Source organism: Solanum stenotomum, chromosome 11 (genome assembly GCF_019186545.1).
Source record: "Solanum stenotomum isolate F172 chromosome 11, ASM1918654v1, whole genome shotgun sequence".
NCBI lineage: Eukaryota > Viridiplantae > Streptophyta > Magnoliopsida > Solanales > Solanaceae > Solanum > Solanum stenotomum.
This window is the reverse complement of record NC_064292.1, coordinates 27742515-27761473: the sequence shown is the minus strand read 5'-3', so window position 1 is coordinate 27761473 and position 18959 is coordinate 27742515. Positions and strand designations below refer to the sequence as shown.

The window sequence follows — 18959 nt, the reverse complement described above, 5'->3', positions numbered from 1 at the left end:
AGGTATGAGGAAGAGGTGTCACACATGATTATTATAGGTACTATTCTCATGTGTGACCAAATGAAAAATGTTTCATCTGATCCCGCCTCTATTTTTTCGTATGTGTCGGCTAACTTTGCAGTGGAAATATACATGGTCTGTGATTTCCTAGATACCCCTGTTTATGTGTCACCTCTGGTAGATGACTCACATCTTGCAGGTAAAGTTTGTCATTCATATCTTGTGATGTTTATTGGTTATCCAACTGTGCAAGATTTAGCAGTCTTGAATATTATGAATTTGACATTATCCTAGATATGAGTTGGTTATCTCCTTACCATGCAATTATGGACTATCATGTAAATACAATGGTTGTAGCTATGCTTGGGATGGGTAGATTTTGGTGGAAAGGTGACTATCATATCATTTGTATTTAACTAATCTCTTTCATTCGATCCAAGAGGTTGATTGGGAGAATGTGTCTGACTTTCTTAGCCCATCTCTTGTTTACTAGCCCAAAGGTGGGTCCTTAGAATGAGTTCCAATAGTATGTGAGTTTTTAGAGGTCTACCCTGTTAATTTGCCTGACATGCTGTCGAACCATGATATTGACTTTTGTATTGATTTGGAACCAGCCACTTGTCTTATTTCTATTCTCCCTTATAGGATGGCATCGGCTAAGCAGAGATAGCTAAAGGCTCAGTTGCATGAATTTCAAAAGTAAGGAATTCATCCATTTGATTGATTCCCTGTGGGTTGTTCCTCTATTGTTTGTTAAGAATAAATATGGTAGTTCACATATGCGCATCAACTTTTCACAATTGAACTAGCTTGTGGTATGTAACAAGTACCCATTGCGCATATAGATGATTTATTTGACTAGTTACATGATTCTTTAGTCTCTTCCAAGATTGATTTATGATCTAATTACCATTAACTTAAAATTCTGGCTGAAACATTCCTAAGAATGCATTCCACACTTGGTATGGACATTATGAATTCTTGGTGATGTTTTTGGGATTACCAATGCCCTTTCTACCTTTTTGAGCTTAATGAACGGAGCGTTCAAGACCTATCTTGACTTCATTGTTATTGTTGTTATTGATAACATCATAGTTTTAAAGAGTAAAGAAGAGCATAAACATTTTATAATAGTATTGGGTTTGCTCATAGAGAAATAATTCTATGCTAAGTATTCCAAGTGCGAGTTTCGACTGCCTTCATTATCCTTTCTAAGTCATGTGGTTTCGAAAGATGGAATAATGGTGGATCCACAAAATATCAAGGCAGATAAAAATTAGACCAGGCCTACGTACTAAGACAAGTTTGTGAAGGTATTTTCCTCAACTGTCTCTAATCTAACGAACTTGAGTTAGAAAGAGGTGAAATTCATATGATCGGACAAATGTAAGGAGAGTTGTTAATAACTCAATGAAATGATGAACACTGCTCTTATTCTCTCCTATATAGTGGAGGGTAAGGATTTCATCATTTATTATGAGGCCTCACATTATAGGTTGGTTGTTGTGTTAATTATGGCAAAAATGTCATCTTTTATGCCTATAGACAATTGAAGGTTCAGGAGAAGAACTATCTGACTCATGATTACGAGTTGGCTGCTTATTTTCACACTTAATATATAGAAGTATAACTTGTATGGAGTTCGATGTGAAGTGTTTACTGACCATTACACTTTGTAACATATCATAATAAAGAAAGACATGAATTTGAGACAACATAAATGGATGAAACTATTAAAGGATTATCTTGTCACTATTCTCTACTAGCTAGGTAAGACTAATGTGGAAGCTGATGTGTTGAGCAGAAAGACAGAGAGTATGGGTAGCCTAGCATATCTAGTAGTTACCTGAGGTCCATTAACTAGGGATCCATCCCTAATGGATCTATGATAGGATCGTTCTTATACAACGGAATGGCATACAAAGTCAACATATATCAATGAATACAATATGATTTACGGTTACACAAACTGTTGAGAACAGTTCTAGATCTTGTCCAAGATGAACTGCAGTAGGAGATTTATTAAAACCATTGAATTCGGAATATGGTAAAGTAGCTCCTGGGTGGGGAACTTCTCCTTTAATGGGTGTTGCAATGGCCTTATTTGTGGTATTTCTATCTGTTATTTTGGAGATTAATAATTCTTCTGATTTAGTGGATGGGATTTCAATGAATTAGATCAATAAGAACCGCAAAGTTTGTTCTTTTTAGTCCAAAATGAATCATTTAGATCTCCAATTTATAATCCGTTCTATTTTCTTTTGCTAGTTCGATCTTGGAATTTATTTGTTTCTGTATTTTCAGAGTATATTGAATGTGTGACTTGTTATAATCGATCTTATTGATAGTACATAATGGGTTTGTTTCTTGATAGAGATACTTCGTCAGATATTTATTCAAATATTTGGAACACAAAATAGATTAAGAAATATTTGAACTATGATTCATACTTAATATTCAGACCTCGTGTCCGGCTACAAAAATGTTCAAACAAAGAATTTTAATTTCTTAATCGGAAGATTCTTTTTTTCAACCCCGATTAATATTTTGACCAAAAGCATAACCTTTCTTTGAATTTTTAGTCATTCTATTTATTCAGGGAATAAGTGATAATCCGAGGATTCTTACTCAGGGAATCCTTGATTTGATTTAGGTTAGGTTTTTTTATTGAATCGTTCTGGTTCTAGTATAAATATGAGGTTTTAGTCGATTCATAGGGTATTTTTATTGCAACATCATGGCTCTAGTATTAATCGAGGGGTCTGCAGGAATGAGTGCTAAGGTACACTGTCAGTCTAAATTTGTAGCAGTCTTTTTCAGTTGTATTTGTTTCAATAATCCATTTACGCATAGTAGCTACCCAGGTTCTCTTTCTTCAAGAAAGGGTAGCTTTAAATGTCTCTTCGACAATCATCAACCAGAAGCCACTCTCCGGGGCTCCTCCTGTTCGAACCGGGGTTTGAAACCAAACTCCTCCTCAGAATTTGATCAAATTCTGATCTTCATTTGTTCTTCCCAATTTTTTTCTTCGGAGCCATTTCTTTTTCCGTCCCCCCGCCCCGGCATAGCGCTGTGCTTTTCCTCGGGTCTCTATAAAACATAATGAAAAGCCCGGGTGGAAGCACAAACAAAAGGAGAGAGAAAAAGTCAAAAAGAAAGGGGGGACGAAGTCTAGTGCTAGTTCTTACTAACACTTCTTTATCTAACTTTCATTTTTGAGTGATTTTTTTTGTTCTCTTATTTGGATTGAAACTTTCTTGCCTTATTTCTGCTACCTTCGCGTCTTGTTGTCAAACCAACTATGTCAAAGGATCCATAGTACCTGCAGCCTCCCGGACGATGCATTTCGTCGTCAGTAAGCAGTGGCCGACAAGGGTGCTGCAAATCGTAATGTATAGAATGACTATATTGATGAGTAAGGAAAGGGCTTACCTAATGAAATAGTCCACTACTTGCCTTAGACTGTAAGGCAGAAGGCTTGAAAGGAAGAGCACTCCTACTTACTTTTGGGAGAAATCCTAGACAACGGATCCTCGGTAGGACTCTTATTTGATAGGCATTAGGGGATTTGAGGTTTCTTTCTTTTGAAGCTCGTGCAAAGTCCTAACTATCTGAAGGCCTCGCACCGGCGCTAGTTGAACCTTCTTCGATCTCTTTCAGCGGCGGGCTTACCTTTTTTATTAGTATTGAATTCATGTCATTGTCGCTCATCATCCTTGTTAGAAATGGAACAAGAAACTCTCTTTATGGGAGGGGAAAGTCATATTTAAAAAATATTTACCAGAATTCCTCCACTACGGATGGACTGATCTAAAGAGCTGAGACATGATTCGATATTTATAGTTGCTATAGGTTAGGGCTTCTATCCTGCTATTCTATTTCTATAATAGTGTTTTGTGATCCCGGAGAAAGCATATATCTCTATGAAGAAGAAATCATGTAACGACCGCCCAGGACTCGAATACATGCAGCAGGTGAATGACATAAATGGGATTTCTCAATGATGCCTTCACCCCGACAGGCATTATATCAGGTATAGTTGGTTGGGATGAAGCATTAGTAGATATAGCAAGTGAGCGGGCGATATGCAACATCAATCAAGGTAAAAGGGTAGTCACACCTCCTGGAGAGAGCGATATGTATAGACCAGGTGAGTAGGGATGCAGCTCCGTGGACAGCTCGCCGAGCCTGATAGGTGGAGATATCATACCCTTCTCAAAGGAACCGTACGTGACACTCTCGCGTCATACAGCTCCGTCCCGTGAAGCGTATCTCTAATATTTGGCTTTTAGGTTTATACAGCAATTGCTCTTTTTAGAATTGTTGAAGAAACAACTAACTCTCTTTTCCACTTTTGACTATGATTGGGCCCTGCGCTCCTTGTTTTTCTACATATGCGGCGGTGGGTTACCAGAAGGCACGTTGAATCCCATGTGAATCAGCAAGGACCTCATACTCCTCATAGGTTAGCCCTGGTACCACAGAGGGAACTCATTTTTCTTCGGTCATAGGTTGGTCCAAAGAATGAGAGTCTCCTCTTTCTTCATTTCGGGGACGGAGGTCCTACGGTAGGTTACTCCGTGGAAGATATGTCTGAATCTGGAAGTAGCGTGTCCCCACACCCAAACGTGATCGAAGAAAGACGTTTCTACTTTTTTGGGAAAACTGGTTTTTGGGTATCTAGGCTCAACAGCAGGAACCTACCCTAGGATCCAACCTACCAGCCGACCCCCAAGTTTTTTCTAATGGATCCGCAATTACATTAAAGTTCCCCCTACTAGCCACGGGAATTTAATGCAAGTCGATAGGGCTCGAAATATAATAGCTTGAACAGCTTAGGCTTTTTACCCTTGTCATCCCCAGCTTTGTCCCCTGCAACAAGTTCATTGGCATATTTCGCTCACGCCTTAGTCTTATTCGAAAACAAATCGTTGGATTTGAAAATCAAACTCTCTACCTTGGGCGGATAGGAATTGATTCTTTCAATGGTCCGCTCTTCTCTCCTCGTGATCGAAGCTGACCCCAGAAGGAGAAGATTCTCTGGTCTGTTCCTACTCCTACTTTTCATACAAAGAGAATGGGCAGCCTGAAGGCTAGTGAGGTTCATGCTATGGTGAAGTGAAAGATCTTTCACTATAGTGGGAAGAAGACAGATGGAAATTAGATAGGTTTCAGACTTTTCTCAAAGAAATCTAATTCGATCTAAGACCACCCATACGTGATTCCCTTCTCTCGCCCTCTCTGACATTGCCTTTGCATCGCAAGGAGGAAGAAGGGTCTATGCCGAAAGATAAAAGGGTGCGTCAATTCGTGAGGTTTTTTAAATCCGCAGGGCTATAAATATCGAATCAAGTCTCCGCTCTTTAGATCATTCCATCCGTAGTGGAGGAATTGTGGTAATTTTTTTTTTAATATGACCTTCCCTCACCTTGACTTCGATTTGAGCGACTCTTGCCTAGAAAAGACGATGCTTTTCTATGTAGGTTTGAATCCTGCCTCTCCCCTAAATTGAGAGCTTCGCTCGCTCTAACGCTCATTTTCTTGTTCATATGTCAAGGCTGGTAAGGTTTTGCGCGTTGTATCAAATTAAACCACATACTCCACCGTTTGTGCGCCCTTTGGCGCCAGCAACCTTTTGTAGGCTAATGAATCAGGTTGTCAGAGACTAGAAGGAAAATTTACTTATGGAAAGGGGGCAGGGCTAGAGGATGGTGTGGCTAGAACGACTATATTGAGGAGTAAGGAAAGGGCTCCCATGACAATGAGGTCATTTTTGCATGGGCTTGGACTTGCTTTGATGATGAGTAGGCTTGTCGCCCGGAGTGAAGTGATTCCAGGGCTGCTTACTCAAGAAATAAGATAGATGAGATAGAAAAGTGATAGGGACGCTGTTAGCTTACTCGCTTTCTTGTCAATTGTATTCTCTTTTTTAGGATACATTTTTGGATTTCCCGTTCATCGTATCGACCGACCCAGACACCCCCCCCCCCATGGCACACCCAGAATACGGGGCCAAACATTGTACTAACAAACTTGGAATACGAATGAGATCAAAAAGGCAGAGTTTCAATCTCAAAGAAAGGTATAGGTTCAATTGTCCCCTTTCATTCATGTCTGATAGATAAAAGCCCTTGGGCATTCATTCATTTTGTACTGCGGTGGGAGGTCGTCTCCTAACACATTCCCCTTATAGCGATTTTCAAACTCACTTAAGACCGTTCGTGATCCCCACTTAACTCTTATTCCATTCCTTTCGACTCGCAATCACTCACCTTATGGTTCTCAGTCCTCTTTCGCCCTTGTTTGAGTGAGAGCTTCTAGAATGCCATTCATTTCGCAATAAGAAACTTGCCAGTCCAACAATCTGGTGGTCCAACAGACTTGGCTCGCCTTGCGCTACTGTCAGAAAAAAATAAAAATAAATAAAAAGTAGAATTCCTAAGCCTGGTAGAAAGTATTTTCCATTTTTTTCAGATCGTGTGAAAGTTGACAGGAAATTTCTTTCACATTTCCAAAATTTTGATTGCTCGTGACGGGATAGAGAAAGATGGGGGACGAAATATTGAATCCTCATTCTAATCTAGGTTAGCATATCTAGCAAAAGCTTCAGCAATACCAGCTACATTAGTAGATCATTGATTAGCATACCTCATCTGAATAGTCTACGTGGACCCTAGTTTCTATTACTATTAATTCGAATTAATCCAGTCATCTTTGAAGGCTACTATGCATCCTTATTTATAGTAGAGTGTTGGGTTAGCTCTGTAAATGTGTAGATCCAAGTGAAATTCCACTCATAAGTAGGTTCACATCGTGATCTAGGTTCCATTTCCCATCGAGAAAAATGAGAAATCAATCAAGATGGACCTGAATGCCTTGCAAGGCTAAATATTATTGCGTGACCAATAGCCCCTATGTATTCGAGGGAGAGGCTGGAACCGAAAAAGACCAGGTTCCAATGCCTTTGAAGGCTGGTTACATCCAATGTCTCCTACAACTCGAAACTTGCCGATTTCCAAGCGAAACTGGATGCTACTTTAACACAAGGGCCGGTGTCCATCATTGAAAGTGGCATCTCTATTTGCGCACATTGGAGAAAGTGCTCTGCTAGTGAAATCGGTCCATTGACACCTATAATTGTTTCAAGCAAGGCCGAGCACTCTTCTCAAATTTTTGGATGCACTCTCGCTTTAAGTAACTCCTTTTGCATCCAAAGTCGAATAATTCACAGGATTGGAATGAATTTTTAAAGGATGTTCTTAATAGAATCGATCTTATTCTCTGAACAATCGAAATTTTGTACTTCCCTGTGCATTAGTTCCCCCCATCGTAGATGGTTCAGCCACGCCCCAAATCATTTTGATTAAGGTGTATATAACACTCAATTGCACCCCTTATTTTGAGGCAACTATTCCATAGCCTCTTAGACCCCATTTTGTAGACGGGTTGGGACCGACCTTCCAACTAAATCTTCTTCTATATCCTCCTCTTATCTTAGGGGGGTAGTCAAACCGGTACTTGCGGATTCAGGAGCGGTCCGCTAGCAGTCAAGATTGGGAAATTTTATAGATTCCAGCGAGGAGTTCATTAGCCATACATAGTTAAGGAGGATGAAAAAGAAAAGCCCCTTTTTTAGTAAGGTAAGATAGAAGGGATAATTTCGATGTTAGAAGAATTAAAAAAGAGGGCATTGCTCTCAGCCTGTGGTAACAATGAAAGAAAACTCCATATACCAGAAAATAAATTTACCTTATTCCTAGAATGGAATATAAACATTGGTACAACAGGAGGCTAGATAGACCTCAAGCGTAATATACGTTACCCTCGGAGAGGCTTTAGCCACATCATAACCCGAATGAGGTGATCAAAAAATTCCTCCCTTGGAAAAAAATATCTGAAGATCTCCTCTTTCCTTTTCATTACAAACTAAGTGAAGGCACTACTTTTAGGCCTTTCAAGAATGAAGGCCCGCGTGAAACTCGGCGTTAATAATCCAAAATCTGGAAATCCTGACCACTATTTTAATGATAACGGGCGGTGAAAGCATACAAATATAGTTAGGATTCTATCAGTTAGATTTCGAGTGATAGGGTGCACCATAAATACATTAAGAAGAACCCCTCAATCTATAGGTTAAAGACAGAAACATAGTACCATTCTCATCTCTAATCTTTGAGAAAATCAGGGTCTTTTCCACATAAATATCGTCAACCAAAGACCTGAGCATCTTAGTAGACATTGGAGAGAAATACCTATTAACTCTGTCGCTCCTATATTATTTGGCAAACTCCAAAACATGACTTATAATAAATAATGTTTCAAATGAGAGACTTTTCTTTAGATTTAGCTATAGTACACTGAAATATTTTATTATGCTTAATGGTTATCACCTTCTCATCAGCGATCACCGTCGCCAAGAATGGCATAATCAAAAATCTTTGTCGTGCCATACACCCATTTGGTAGTTATCCAACACAAGAATATGATGTTTAAGTGTGAATAGAAGCCAAGAATGAAAAAAATCTGAGGGGTTGACCCTTCGTCAACGTCACAACTGATGACCTATAGCCTTTATTATATTATAGAAACTATATGGTAATTGAAAGACTACAGAACAAAGTATGAACATTCAAGAAGTTGCAAAGGGATTTCGAACAACCCTTCATACAGGACATCAGGATAATAGATAAGGAATCAATAGCAGCCTTAAGATAGATAATAAGAGAATATTTTTTCTTTATTCTCAAGTATTGCAACAATTGGGTCTGATTATAGGTACCATCCATACCTGGCCTTGACAAAACCTTCATCCATCATGTATAGTCCATACCAAGGCCTTATATAGGGTATGGCAATAGCAAATAACCTTTTTCTTCCCTACCTCCTCAACCTTCATTCCCATCTGGCAACCAAAGTGATAGTGGTTGTAGCATCCACCGGTAATGTATGGAAGAAGGTAAGATTTCTATGTGAATCAGTCGTATAAAAACCTTTTGCATCTTTTCATTTGAAAGGAAATATAAAAGAATTTAGTGTTGGGTCCTGACGACCAAGTTAGCCAAAGATCAAAACCAAAATGTGCAAGGGGTTTATCATCGAAGCCTAAGCAATAACAATTAACAAATTTGAGCGTTGATGTAGCTAAGTGCCCCCTTCATAGTCAATTCATTAGGGTTGTCACCTTCTAACTGGTCCCATTTCTATAGCTTATAGAAAGAAGTTTTGTATTTTTTCGTGTTCAACTTCGCAAAAGAAGAGGGTGCCCTAGTTCTTGTTTACTATAGATAGGTTTCCTTCATATTTCTATAATAAAATAAGCTTTCATCAGGGACCTTCTTTCCTTTTATCATTATTTATTTCTTCATCGGTAGCTCCTTAAAGATGTATTGTGACAAATGGAAAAGTTTTCTATCTATTCATAATGCTTATCATTCTACTTCTGCTTCATTTGGGCTGTCTCCTAAATGCAGACTGGAACTTATCCACTTCGATAGTTCGCTAACCACCCGGAGTAGTTTTGCAGTGAAGGATATAAGCTAGTTGGTTGTTTGTCTCATATGGCTCTTCGATTAGGAAGGGTAAAGACCTTCCAAAGGGCTGAATGGAGAAAAGAATGCATTTTTGAGTTTGGTTGGTAGAGATGGATCCAGTGGCTGATGAAAGACTCAAAAAAATGAAAAACATTGACACTAACTGCAGCAAACCCAGAATGCCTTTTGGGAGCACCTGCCTCCCCAATGAGTGTAACTTGAACTATGTGAAACGAAATGAGTTGTTAAATGAATCCCTATTCCCTATAGCGCTTGTGGTTGCAGCAATACAATGGGTCCGGGACCGCATTAGCGCTCTAGAAGACAAGAAGCAGGCCCTCCTTCATAAACCTCATATTTATACTAGAACCATAATGATTCAATAAAAACCTCAAATTTATACTACATGCCCATCTAGTGTAGTGGTTGAGGTTAACACCCTATGAATCGATTAAAACCTTAGATTCATACTAGTACCACGATATCCACGAGAGATAAATTGGAAGCCAATTAGAGGCAAGGTCTACCTTTTTAGATCAAATTAGGGTAGGAAATTTGAAGAGGTGATGTTAGGGAAACTTCGTGAAAAAGTAGGGCAAAGGAAGTCATAGATTTCATTCTTATGTGAAGGTCTGTTGCGATCAAGGATAGAGAGTTTGTATTCCCCGAGTCAGTAAATTTATTCCTACAATCCTTGCACAGGTTCATAGCTCAAAGTACTCGGTACATCCAGCATAACAAAGATGTATTGCGACCTAAGACAACACTATTGGTGAAGTCAAATGATGAAAGACACAATGGAGTTTGTGGCTAAGTTTCAAACATATCAACAAGTGAAGTATGAGATTTTGTAAGAAGGCGACACCCTTTAACAAATGCCCATTTCTGAGAGTAAGCGGGAGAGAATATATATGGACTTTATTGTGGGACTTTATTGTGAGACTCCCCAAGATCTTAGGAATGATTTATTCAACATGGTATATTGTGGATAAACGTACCAAGTCTGCACACTTCATTCAAGGTCAAGTAACTTATACTGTAGATGAATTAGATTATGTATATCTCAAAGAGATTTTTAGATTTCATGGGTTCCCATTTTGATTGTTTTGGTTAGGGGTTACACATTTCACCTCTAAATTTTGGGTTAAATTGCATGAAGAGTGGGGACTAGGTTGAATCTTACCACAACATTTCACCCTTAGACAAATGGCCAATCAATGTGGATGATTTAGCTCTTGGACGACATGTTCTTCTATTGTGTTATAGATTTTGGAGGATATTAGGACCGATCTTAACCATGATTGAGTTCTCTTACAATAATATTGCTTGAGAATCGATGTGGTACCATTTGAGGTTTTGTATGCTTGGAGGTATAGATCTCCATTTAGTTGGTTTGATGCTTTTGAGGTCAAATTATGGGGTACTGGTATGTTAAAGAACTCGCTTGTGAAGGTAAGGTATTTTTAGAAGAGACTTGTGGTAGCACAGAGTTGGCAAAAATAGTATGCAAATAGCAAAGTAAGAGACGTGCACTTTATGAAAGTCAAGAAATTTTTCTTCAAGTTGTCATCCATTAAAGGAGTCAAGAGGTTTTACAAAAAGTGGAAGCTTGGTTCGAGATTTAACGGGATATTTGAAATTCTTAACCATGTGAGACTGGTGGCATAGTGACTAGTGTTTCCGTTGAATTTCTCTAGGATTAACCTAGTCTTTTATGTATCTATGATTAAAAAGTTCAATGGCGATGGTAATTACAACATACATTGGTATTTTGTGTAACTTGATAAAACCCTCTCTTATTAAGAAGAACCTATTATGATCCTTGATATAGCATTCCATAAGTGAGAACTTAAGAGATTTAGTCAGTAAAGGTTCAATGGAAGAACCAACCGGTTGAGAAGGCTACTTCGAATACTAAAGCAAACATGCGCAACGAGTATCCCCAATTATTTATAGATTTACGTATTTCGTATGATTCTTTCCTTTTTCTTTTCAAGGATGAACAGTTGTTCAACTAGCACCAATTCTGGTTTTAAGATTACTTTGATTTCATCTATGACTAAAGTCTAGGTTCCTATTTTTTAGCTACCTGTCATACTTCTTATTTTGTATACTATTTTCTAGGGTAAGTCAACCTTTGATGCTTACTGGGTACCCCATGTTTTGGTACTGATACTACACTTCTACATTTGTTTATGCACCACCTAGTAAGAATCATCTTGCCTGATCTTCACTCATTCGAGGTCTTGGCTGTTTGAATTATGGTGACCTCTTGGTGTTTGGAGGCTTATGTTGTTCCTTCTATATTACTATCATTAATTTTTTATTTTGTCATATCAATTAAGTTATCTTATAGCTCTATTCCTGTATTGTAGATGTTCTTATATTGGTGACATTAGGTCTAGGGTTTTCTTCTTGTATATACTAGTGTTTCTCGGTCTCTGTTGGGCCCATCTTCTATATTGAATACCATTTATATATATATATATATACTAGTTTCAGGACACATGCTTTCCACGCATTCTCCATGTGAATTTTTATAGATATGTTAGAATGACTAAAATTCTATGGAAACATGTATGTAATGAGTAACAAAGTGCTAAAATGACAAATAAGTCTATAATAATATGACCAAAAAAATACCAAATGAAGGGAGAATTTAATAATAATCTAGAGGGAAAATAAATACAAAGTTAAGTACATAATTTTCCGAGTTCTTATCGACTCCTTCTCCAATATCTTATTAAAATTCAAAAGTCTTCTTCATATATGTTAGGCCCGTGCTTCAAGGATGGATTTCCTTCGGAGCTTGAATAATTTTATCCACTAGAAGAAGGGGAGAAACTTCTTTTACACTTATTGCAACCTGGTTAACACAAAAACAACACATCGAGGTCCTGGCCAACTATAACTGAAGGATGTATCAGTTGGGTTGATTGAATGGAGAAGTTAAACAGAGAGACATGGAGAACTGCGGGCATTTATGATGCCATCCTGTTATCTAAAGTCAACATACCATGTGACAACCATCTCTTGTATGCTGGATTATGCTTTTGGTCTACCTCAGGTAACTCATTCCACTTCGAATTTGGCATGATGAGTCAAACTGTGTTGTCCATTTTTGGTTTGAAGGGATTAAACCTCACGGTAAGGTGATTAATGCAGTCCTACACATCTAGAATTCGAAATTTTCTTTGCCGAAGAGTGAGAAAAATAAGAAAATATATTATGAGAAATCTATCAAAGTGAACATGGAAAAAGAGGATGTAACTGGCGATGAACTTTTTGCGTTCATTCGTCCGTTCATGATATATATATTATAAATTTAGTCGTTCATAATATATTTTTTCTAAAGGAATTAATCTAATAATTTCTTTTATGTTTTCTAATATATATTCTGTGTATTGGTCCGTTCATGATATATATATTATAAATTTAGTCGTTCATAATATATTTTTTCTAAAGGAATTAATCTAATAATTTCTTTTATGTTTTCTAATATATATTCTATGTATTGTATGTCATGAGTTTGTTGGAATACTTCTATATTTTCTTTTATTAAATTACTTAATAAGGTAATATCTATTATAGTTTGTTGCCAATATTCTAAATATTCTTGGTTTACCATTTAATCAGTATATTGGATTTCTAAATCACTTAAATTAGATCTTAACATTTCAATTTCTACTTTATCGAGTTCGAATTCATACCATTCCTGGTTCATTAATTCTTCTTCTTCTTCTCCAAATATTTTATTCCATATTATCTTTCTTAGATCGATTATTTTTATATCTTTTAGGATATACAAGATTAGTGTTTTATATTCTAATATCATTACATCATGTAAAGAGATATTCATGATTATCAATCATAATTCCCTTATACCATATGCATAACAAATGATCTATATTAGCTCACTATAGACTAGATTATTTTAACATGTTTTCTTGTCACTGTTAACATCGTACTTTCAAAGGTAATTACTTCCTAACAGCGCCTCAACTCTGTTTACTCCCCTCACGGCTTCCTCGCCTATGGTTTCAACTTTAGGATGGCATAGTCTAGAAGTTTTCCCTTTTTTCCTCATGTTAACAAACTAAAAAACATGCTTAAATAATTCTAGTATATAATAACTAATATAAATTTATTTGATCATGCTATGATATTCAGGAATTAAATAAATTTAGTTATACATAATCATAAATGTGTATACCTGTGTAGTATCTTCAATATTTGAATCCATAGCTTAACTGAAATTTTATTTATTTGGGAGAATATTTTTGTTTACAAGGAGGCTTGCTTTCCGTGTAGAAAGTCTTGCCTCTATCTGCATCATAGCTACCTATTTATACACATATAAGTAACCTTACTATGGTTACTTTATTTCTACTATGATTACTTTACACCTATCCTATTACTATTCCTACTTTACACCTATTTGTCTCTTAGTAATTTACATCCGCACTATCAAAGATTCCTAATTTCACTAACTTTACAAAGTCAAATAAGACAAACAACTTTTCTTTACATCTTTGTACAATATTAACACGTTTCCACTAGCTTTTTTATAAAGTAGCTCCACTTAGCATAGCTCCTTTTTATCTTGTCGGTCTTTTTATTCTAGCTGCACGTCTGGGATCACGTTATCTTCACCTTGACATTTTGAACATTGATGATCCGGATATTTATGGCCAATAGTTTTGCAGTATCTGGTCATTATTTCCGATGAGACAAAGTCCTTCCTTATAGCTCTTGTTGTAGGTTGTTGCTCAGGTTTTAACAGACTTAATGCCCATTGCCTGAGTTCTTCCATATCTGTTGCTCTAAATTCTCGACAATTCGAATATATCATCGTTTGTTCTCGTGAATAGTAACTCCATATTGAATTGTTGTTCAAATAATTGGATGTTAATTCATTTAATATAGTAGCTATTCCAATAATTCTTTTTCCTGCATAAAATGCTGGTATCTCTACTTTTTGTATCTCCTCTTGTTCCTCTATTTTTTCCGGTATAATCATCTCTCTAGTTAGTCCAATTTTTATTACTTGTATAATTGGTTTTATCTCGTCGTAAAGTATTTCTGCTGGTGCTGAATAAAACTTTATATAAAACAAAGTTCCTTTAGTTATTCTCTTGTAGTTCATGAATGCTTTATGTAACTCTGGTATCGTAGCTATTTCATCTCCAGTTTGGGTATATACTGTGTTCAATAATCCATAGTTATAGCAAGTTGCTATTAGGTTTGCATTTGTCTTAGGTAAAGCGATTAGTTTATTATATCCTTGCAAAGCTTGAGTAATATAGTCTTCATGTGGATTTTGGGTAGTTTTTGATCTGGGGTTTTTATTTAAAAAGGTTTGTATTTTGTGGATATTTTCTATATATGCTCTGGTTATATGGTTATAGGTCTTTTTGTCCTGGTTTAGACTTTCCTTATAGGTATTTATTTGAGGTGGTACAAATATGGGGTTTTGTTTTTTGGGTATAAATGGTTTTTCGAATATCTTGTTCATATTTGTATTGACATATCTTTTCTCCTCTTTTGTAGATGATGTGCTACCTGTAGCTGCATGTAACAAATTGTTAGCTTGGGTTTTTCGGTGTTTCCCAGCGTCACCTTCTAGCTCTGGAATTTTTAAGTCTTCCGATCGACTTAGCTCCGCATGTTTACCGTCATGCTGCTGACCTTTCATTTTTTGTATCTCTTTGTCCATATTATCTATCTTTGTACAAAGCATTGCTATAGCATTGAATATTTTTTCATCTTTGTCTAGATCCGTCTGTGTAGCTTTGTCTTGATATGTAGTCTGCAATGACATTTTTGTTAGTACTTATCACTTCTATTGTAAATGTAAAATTCTGTATATTTAATACTAGTCTTCGTATTTCTTTCGTTGTAACTGAGTCTTGTATCTTCCTGGTGATCCACCATTTTACCTGCGTATTATCTGTTCTTACAGTAAACTTATTATATACGATATATGGTTCAAAAGCTAATAAACATTTATATAGTGCATATAATTCTTTTCTATTTATTTCCCATTTTATTTCAGGATTTGTAAACGTACCTGAGTAATATCTACAATGATGTTCTATTTTTTCTTTATCGTATTTGTATTTTAGTATTCCTCCATAACTTATTTCACTAGCGTCTGATTCTACTATGTATATAAATTTTTTATTTTCATCTGGAAAATATAATTTAGGTAACTCCTTACATAATAATTTTATTTTCTGTATTTGTTCTTGATCCTTTTTATCAAAATGATATTCTACATCCTTTTTTAGTTTTTTGTGCAAAGGTTTTAGATTTTCTGCTAAATTAGGTATATATTCTCTTACTTGATTTACCAATCCTAAAAATGATTGTAATTTCTTTTTATATCTATCAGTTCTTCAGAATTTATTATTTTTTGTACTATATGATTTTGCATTTTTATACCATTTTTATCTATTTGTATTCCTAAAAATTCGATTTGGTTCTTCATTATTTCTGCTTTTTTCTTACTTAAACTTATCCCTGAGTATGTTATAATATGTATAAATTTTTCTAATAATTTTATATGGTCTTCTTCTGTTCTTGAATATAATAGTATATCATCTATGTATACTATGCAATTTTCTAGTTGGTTGAAATAATTATCCATGAAATGTTGGTATCTACCTGGTGCATTTTTATATCCAAAAGGTAGTACGTTCCATTCATAAAATCCTTGTGGTACTGTAAAAGCTGTTAATTTTTTAGATTCTTCTTCTAACTTTAGATGATAAAATCCTGATTTACAATCAAATTTACTAAAATAGTTGTAGCCTTGTATCTGTCTTACTTTTAATATTTTGTTTGGTATAGGGTAATTATATGTCTTTGTCTTTGCATTTAGATTTCTGTAGTCAATAACCATACGACTTTTTCCTCTCTTTTGTTCACTATGTTTATTTACTATAAATGCTGGACTTGTATGTTTGCTATTACTTTCTTGAATATATTTATTTTCTAATAATTCTTTTATGTGCATTTTAAATTCTGCTAAGTCAGCAAAATTATATTTTAATGGTTTTTGGGTAATTATGCTATTTTCATCAATTAGTTCAATTTTTATTTTTGTTTGGTGTTTTTCCCATCCTTTCAGGGGATCTTCACTATATAACATTTCTAATTGGTCCTGAATTATTTTTAATTTGTCTATCGAGAATATTATTAATTCTACATTAGGGATATTTTCTTTAATATTTTCTAATTTTTGGGTTATTTTTTCACTTCCTTTAATCCATGGTGTAGGCTTTCTATTTTTATTATTTACTCGTTTGGCTCCTGTCTTTTGTTTACATGGTGTGGTAAACCACCAATGTGTTTTTGTTATTATGTGTGGATATAGTTTTTCCAAAAACGGCATTCCTAAAAGCATATCTTTATTTATGAATTCATAGCTATAGATATCTTCTATAGTTAATATTTTATCCCATATTTGTAATTTTATATTTTTTGCTTTATAAGTTATCATACTTCCTTCATTATTAAACCCTGTTACTACTATAGGTGTTTTTAGTTTTTCCCATTTTTCGTCTGGTAGACAATTATGTTTACACATATTTGCTTCTGCTCCTGTATCTAACATTGGAGTGTAATATCTGTTGTAATAATTTTCTACTATTATTTTTGCAAGTATATAAATTTTCATATTGCTCTTTTTATTATGATCTTCTTATTTTTATAAGTTATTATTAATTGGGTATTTTCTAAGTTATATGGTTTCATTTCTTCTAACCATTTTATTCCTAATATTATATTATCTTCTTGATATATTTTGAAGTTTATTAATATCATTATTCCTCCTATGATTATTTCTTTTTGGGTTGTTTCTTCTACAGGTAACAATTCTTTTGGTAATCCTGGGCATATCTGTTCTTTGGAAATTATTTCTTCTTCTGATACTAATTCTCTTGGTATATAATTTTCTTCTTGTCCAGTATTTATTATAATAATGTGCTTTCTTTGTTCTATTATTCCGGTTATATAGTAATGATATGGTTCAATTTCTTTTATCCTTTGGTATTCTACTGATTTTCTTGTTGGTTGAGAGATTTCAACTTCTTTATCTAAATTTTTTATTCTTTTTGATGTACTTATTCTATCACTTACTATTTCTAAATCTTCTTCTATGTCTATTTCTTTATAACTATAGTCATTATTATCTATTACTGTAACAATTTTTTCAAAAGGATTTTCTATTTTTATTTTATTTATCTTATTTTTTGCTGTTATTTTATGTTTTGTTGTTAGTACATATAGATTTTTACAGCGAGCTGTGAATATCTTACTTCCTGGGGCTAACTCTATTCCTGACATTTTCCAGTATAATACTAATGATTTATCTATGTTTCTATCATTTATAGCTACTGAATAATTAGCACTTATTATAAATTTGAATTTTTGGTATATTAGATTTCCTTTTACTGCACTTATTATACTTCTTTCTATTGGTTCTATTATCCTGTCATCTGCCAAATATATTTCTATTGGTGTATCTATTCCTTCCCTAAAACAAGCTTTTATTAATATTTCTGTTCCTCCCAAGTGTACGTATTTTATGGGTTCTTTAGCTTTAATGTCTTGTATTTCTTTATTTATTATTCTTTTATTTATTATAGGTATTCTTGCTTTTCCTTGGGTATACTTACAGTCTATTATATGTTCTTTTTGGCTTACTACGTAGTATTCTTCTTTTTGTCTTTTAAATATATTTCTTATTAACGGTACTTGGAATATTTTTTCTACGCTAAGATCTAACTCTTTTCCTTTTATTTGTTCAAATATATTGAGATCAAAAATTACTTTTTGTTCTGTAGATTCTTCATTTGTATATTCATCTTTCTTTATTATTTTCACTTCTTTTTCAGTCATTATATTCTTCTATTTCATTTTCGGATTGTTCATTTTCAAGTTCGTATATGCTATCATCACTTTCTAATTCATAATCTATATAATCTATTTGTGTATAAATATCTTCATTAATCACTATTTCTGATATTTGTTTTTGTTTTGGATTCTTAGGTAATTTACAATCTTTAGCTAAATGTCCTAGTTTTCCACAATTATAACATGTGCACTCTGATATTTTTCTTTTTGGTCTAAAAGGTCTTTTTGCTTTAGTATTTTTTATATAATATCTCCTTCTTGGTCTTTTATATTTATACTGGGATTTGTATTTTTTATACTGTCCTGGTTTCCTATATTTCTTTTTATAATAATTATCATTGCATCCAAATTGGGGTGCTATTTTATCTTTACAGCATGCTAAATTTCTAATTATTGTTTTTTCCATTTTCATTTCTTCTCTATATCTTTCACATATTTCTGAATACCATTTTTGTAGATATCTCATTCTCGCTCCTAGTGTATCTTGTAATCCTGCTTCATTCCAATCTT

General features: G+C 34.8%; 1 protein-coding gene across 1 annotated transcript; it reads right to left on the bottom strand.

The window, feature by feature from the left end:
• Positions 1-14145: 14145 nt before the first annotated feature.
• LOC125843521 (uncharacterized) lies at positions 14146-15351 on the bottom strand. The gene has a single exon (XM_049522631.1). It carries the CDS (start codon positions 15349-15351, stop codon positions 14146-14148), a length of 1206 nt encoding a protein of 401 aa, XP_049378588.1.
• Positions 15352-18959: the final 3608 nt, after the last annotated feature.

Excerpts from the sequence above, each read along its gene's own strand:
- LOC125843521 (XM_049522631.1), bottom strand. The coding sequence starts at position 15,351 with ATGTCATTGCAGACTACATATCAAGACAAAGCTACACAGACGGATCTA.